This window comes from Salvelinus fontinalis, chromosome 23, assembly GCF_029448725.1.
Source record: "Salvelinus fontinalis isolate EN_2023a chromosome 23, ASM2944872v1, whole genome shotgun sequence".
Lineage (NCBI taxonomy): Eukaryota > Metazoa > Chordata > Actinopteri > Salmoniformes > Salmonidae > Salvelinus > Salvelinus fontinalis.
This window is the reverse complement of record NC_074687.1, coordinates 46,274,457-46,280,456: the sequence shown is the minus strand read 5'-3', so window position 1 is coordinate 46,280,456 and position 6,000 is coordinate 46,274,457. Positions and strand designations below refer to the sequence as shown.

The following is a 6,000-nucleotide window of genomic DNA, read 5'->3' as shown; positions in this document are numbered from 1 at the left end:
TAAATAACTGCAACAAAGTCAAAGCAATTGTAGGTGAAATCAATTATTTGTATTACTTGGTTATCATTTTATTTGTATGATGGAGTTAAGATCTGTTATCCCACCCAAGCAATGGATAGTTGACCTATACTACAGAAAATAATAAGGAGAAATGGAGCTACACGCACCATCACGATGTCAAAGATGTTTGGCTGAATTTTGACACCACATTTGGCCACGAAAACAGTGGCCTGTTTGTGCCATTAGACTTACAAGCTGGGGCTTCCCAATGCACGGGCTCCAATGTTGTAAAAAGAAGCGGTAGAAATAACAGTGCCTTTTGTGTTCAATATTACTGGGTCGACGCTGTGTATCACGCTATGGCAACAATAGCCTATGTATGATAATAATATTTAGGTATTTTGGTATGCTGTGGGACAGGCAACTCAGTGAAGGAGTCCGCATTATTCCAAAGCAGAGCAATATTATCATCCCCAGCTGGACGAATCGATTTATACAGCCTTTTTTTTAAATGCTAGTGACCAATTACATTGCAAGTGCATCTATTCTCAACCTGCACTGTTCAGCTGTAACTAAAGCCGAAACCCGCTCATTACAAGGCCAAGCATTAAACAGAGACTGACCATTCCCGTCAGTTCAACGTCTCGTTTTTATGTGCATTTGGTTGAGCTGTCAACTAACCTAAATGTCACGTGAAATCAAGAAACCATTTCAACATGTTATTGGATTTAGGTAAAACATTGGTTGAAAAAAAATACTAAATGTCCTTACGTTTATGTATTTCTGCAAATCCAATCAGTTTTCCTGATTGATTCAACGTCTTCACATATCTGTTGGGGGTTAAAATGACGTGAAACAAGGTTGATCCAACCAGTTTTTGCCCAGTGGGTTGTGTCGGTCGGAAAGAAACCACAAGCCTTTCTCTCTCTCTCTATCTATCCATCTCGCTCTCTCTCTCCTCCAATCAGCGTTGTAATAATTACCGAGACCCACTCGCCCTCTTTCGCATCTAACGCCACGTGATCATACCCAGACTTCTAACCTGCTGCTGGTGCGCGCAACGCGGATTCCAGATATAGAGAGATGAGGCGAGCGCAATTGACGGACTCACTGAGCGTCTGAACACAACTACACGACCACTTATCATGGAAGCCCGTTGCATTTCTGGATATTACTAGGACACGTTGCCGCTTCGAAACCGTGGGATATAAATATTATTTGTTTCTATTTCTCCCTTCCAACCCCCCCTTTTTGATTTGTTATTTTCTATCCTCATGGGGTGAACATCGTTCCTCTTCCTGCCCGTCCTCTTACGCTGATTTACCTGGCTAACTTCCCCCCAACACTATCCCACACCCTCCATCGCCCCACTCCCCCAACCCCCTTCATATTGTAGCTGCACCACCTTGGATCGGGCGGAACCCGTTGATTCATCACTTCATGGGGCTCGCTTTCTTGCACGGAAAATGTCCCTTTCTTTGTCACTGAGCGCCCCTCTGAAACAGCCAACGTCTGGACCGGAGTTGTTGGTGCGTGTCTACCACTTCTGCCCAGCTCGCTTGTGTAGTCGGGGAACGCCGCTGATCTGAGATGGGTCTGTCGGTGGCGGCAGAGCCCCGACGCCCGAACCAGTGGAGCCGGACAGTGGGAGATTGGGTCTGGATCACCGTTGTTTCGTTCCTCGCCACTTTACCTGTAGAGCAACTTTGCGCTTTCCCGTCTTCCCTGAGCGACTGTCAGACGCCTACCGGCTGGAACTGCTCTGGTAAGAACGCCGATAAGTCGGGGGCATTTATTTGGGCTACATTATTATTGTATATTTTCTGTCAGTTCCAGGTGTGCACGGTAGTGCGCAGCGCGACTGTAACGGTCGTAATGGTAATAACCTAGTCCGCATGCATATGGGAATTTGGACTGGAAAGCTAATAAATGATCGAGGACACTATCTGCAATTAGCATCGTTTGGGTTTTAGAGAAAACATTCTTCCAAATTGTCGACGAGTGAGGAGGGTCATCAGCCCTTGAGATGTCGGGAATTTCAGGTTTTCCTAAGGTCCCCTTATATTACAATAGTCTATGGTTTTCTCATCGAAACCCTACACATGCATTCATTTACAAACAAATGATGCCAATGAACATTTTCTAAAACGGTACAATGATGCAAATGTACATTAAATATTTACCTTTCTTGCATTGTTGTTTAACTTAATTCACGAATTAGCCTAAATTGGCTATTATTATGAACATGTTTTTTAAATTATTATTATATTTCTATTGTTATTATTAGTCGCTGTCAATGTTTAATTGCTATTATTTCTCAGCATCGGTTCATTACTTGAGGAATTCAAGTGCCACATTCTAGTCGATATTTTAGCCTCCCGAGTCTACAGTGGTCTGAAATCCTCCTAGACATTTATATACATGTCTACACGTTTTATTGATTCATGTTATGCTAATAACTCATTAATCTTGTGAGCAATTGGAAATGTAACTCCAAGTTTAACCTACACCAACGATATTATTTTACCCATCACACACACACAGCTATTCATTTTTTCGCTATAGGCTACTACAAACCATTTATATTGCCTAGTCTATTTTACTAGAATATAATATATTATTGTCAGATAGATATTATCAGTGTATATACATACACTTTCCATGACATAGACTGACCAGGTGAGTCCAGGTGAAAGCTATGAATCCTTATTGATGTCACTTGTTAAATCCACTTCAATCAGTGTAGGTGAAGGGGGAAGACAGTTTAAAGAAAGATTTTCAAGCCTTGAGACAATTGAGACATGGATTATTATATATGTCAAATTAAACTTTATTTTCCACATGCGCCGAATACAAGTGTAGACTTTAACGTGAAATGCTTGCTTACAAGCCCTTAACCAACAGTGCAGTTCAAGAAGAAGAAAATATTTACCAAGTAGGCTAAAATAAAAAGTAATAATAAAAAGTAACACAATAAGATGAACAATAATGAGGCTATATACAGGGGGCACCGGTACTGAGTCAGGGGTACAGGCTAGTTGAGGTAATCTGTACATGTAGGTGGGGGCGAAGTGACTATGCAAAGGTAACAAACAAACAGCGAGTAGCAGCAGTGTACAAGGGGGGTAGGGGTAGAAGCTGTTGAGGAGCCTTTTGGTCCTAGACTTGGCGCTCCGGTACCGCTTGCCGTGCGGTAGCAGAGAAAACAGTCTATAACTTGGGTGACTGAAGTCTCTGACAATTTTATGGGATTTCCTCTGACACTGCCTATTATATGGCAGGACTTTTGGCCCCAGTGGAGTACTGGGCCGTTCGCACTACCCTCTGTAGCGCCTTACGGTCAGATGCCGAGCAGTTGCCATACCAGGCGGTGATGCAACCGGTCAGGATGCTCTCGATGGTGCAGCTGTAGAACCTTTCGAGGATCTGGGAGCCCATGCAAAATCTTTTCAGTCTCCTGAGTGGGAAAAGGTTTTGTCGGGCCCTCTTCACGATTGTATGTGCACCATTCAGAGGGTGAATGGGCAAGACAAAAGATTTAAGTGCCTTTGAACAGGGTCCACCACCCAATGGACATCCGTGAAACAAAATATTAGGAAGGTGTTATTATTGTTTTGTACACTCAGTTTATTATTCTTTCTTTATTTTTATTTCACCAGGTAGGCAAGTTGAGAACCAGGTAGGCAAGTTGAGAACCAGGTAGGCAAGTTGAGAACCAGGTAGGCAAGTTGAGAACCAGGTAGGCAAGTTCTCATTTACAATTGCGACCTGGTCAAGATAAAGCAAAGCGGTTCGACACAGAGTTACACATGGAGTGAAACAAACATACAGTCAATAATACAGCAGAAAAATAAGTCTATATACAATGTGAGCAAATGAGGTGAGATAAGGGAGATAAAGGCAAAAAAAAGGCCATGGTGGTGAAGTAAATACAATATAGCAAGTAAAACACTGGAATGGTAGATTTGCAGTGGAAGAATGTGCAAAGTAGAAAAAAGGGGGTGCAAAGGAGCAAAATAAATAAATACAGTAGGGGAAGAGATAGTTGTTTGGGTAAATTATAGATGGGCTATGTACAGGTGCAGTAATCTGTGAGCTGCTCTGACAGCTGGTGAGGGAGATAAGTGTTTCCCGTTTCAGAGATTTTTGCAGTTCGTTCCAGTCATTGGCAGCAGAGAACTGGAAGGAAAGACGACCAAAGGAGGAATTGGCTTTGGGGGTGACCAGTGAGATATACCTGCTGGAGCGCGTGCTACGAGTGGGTGCTGCTATGGTGACAAGTGAGCTGAGATAAGGCGGGGCTTTACCTAGCAGAGACTTGTAGATAACCTGTAGCCAGTGGGTTTGGCGCCGAGAATGAAGCGAGGTCCAACCAACGAGAGCGTACAGGTCGCAATGGTTGGTAGTATATCGGGCTTTGGTGACAAAACGGATGGCACTGTGATAGACTGCATCCAATTTATTGAGTAGGGTATTGGAGTCTATTTTGTAAATGACATCGCCGAAGTCCAGGATCGGTAGGATGGTCAGTTTTACGAGGGTATGTTTGGCAGCATGAGTGAAGGATGCTTTGTTGCGAATTAGGAAGCCAATTCTAGATTTAACTTTGGATTGGAGATGTTTGATGTGAGTTTACAGTCTAACCAGAAACCTAGGTATTTGTAGTTGTCCACATATTCTAAGTCAGAAGCGGGCAGGTGCATGCAGCGATCGGTTGAATAGCATGCATTTAGTTTTACTTGTATTTAAGAGCAGTTGGAGGCCTCGGAAGGAGAGTTGTATTGCATTGAAATATTATTATACTGCATTATATATACAGTACTGGTCAAAAGTTTTAGAACACCTACTCATTCAAGGGTTTTTCATTATTTTTACTGTTTTCTACATTGTTGAATAATAGTGAAGACATCAAAACTAATAAATAAAACATATGGAATCATGTAGTAACCAAAAAGTGTTTAAACAAGTCAAAATATATTTTATATTTGACATTCTTCAAAGTAGCCACCCTTTGCCTTGATGACAGCTTTGCACACTCTTGGCATTCTCTCAACCATAAACTGGAATGCTTTTCCAACAGTCTTGAAGGAGTCCCCACATATGCTGAGCACTTGTTGGCTGCTTTTGCTTCACTCTGCGGTCCAACTCATCCAAAGCCATCTCAATTGGGTTGAGGTCAGGTGATTATGGAGGCCAGGTCATCTGATGCAGCACTCCATCGCTCTACTTCAAGGTCAGCCCTTACACAGCCTGGAGGTGTGTTGGGTCATTGTCCTGTTAAAAATCAAATGATAACCCCACCAAGCGCAAACCAGATGGGTTGGTGTATCGCTGTGGTATACCTGCTGGTTAAGTATGCCTTGAATTTTAATAAATCACTGACAGTTGGAATGAAAAATTTCAAATTTGACCTCATGAGGACAAAGGACAGCTTTCCACCGGTCTAATGTCCATTGCTCATGTTTCTTGGCCCAAACAAGTCTCTTCCTATTATTGGTGCCCTTTAGTAGTGGTTTCTTTGCAGCAATTCGACCATGATGGCCTGATTTTTTATTTATTTTATTTTATTTTACCGTTATTTTACCAGGTAAGTTGACTGAGAACACGTTCTCATTTGCAGCAACGACCTGGGGAATAGTTACAGGGGAGAGGAGGGGGATGAATGAGCCAATTGTAAACTGGGGATTATTAGGTGACCATGATGGTTTGAGGGCCAGATTGGGAATTTAGCCAGGACACCGGGGTTAACACCCCTACTCTTACGATAAGTGCCATGGGATCTTTAATGACCTCAGAGAGTCAGGACACCCGTTTAACGTCCCATCCGAAAGACGGCACCCTACACAGGGCAGTGTCCCCAATCACTGCCCTGGGGCATTGGGATATTTTTTAGACCAGAGGAAAGAGTGCCTCCTACTGGCCCTCCAACACCACTTCCAGCAGCATCTGGTCTCCCATCCAGGGACTGACCAGGACCAACCCTGCTTAGCTTCAGAAGCA

General features: G+C 43.1%; 1 protein-coding gene across 1 annotated transcript in view; it reads left to right on the top strand.

Annotated features, from left to right (window-relative positions):
• Positions 1–907: 907 nt before the first annotated feature.
• Positions 908–6,000, top strand: part of tmeff2a (transmembrane protein with EGF-like and two follistatin-like domains 2a) — a 172,633-nt gene continuing 167,540 nt past the window's right edge. Inside the window, exon 1 of the mRNA XM_055879048.1 lies at positions 908–1,765. Within this exon, the coding sequence (XP_055735023.1) occupies positions 1,591–1,765 (175 nt within the window). The 5' untranslated portion in view covers positions 908–1,590. The remainder of the gene's footprint in view (positions 1,766–6,000) is intronic.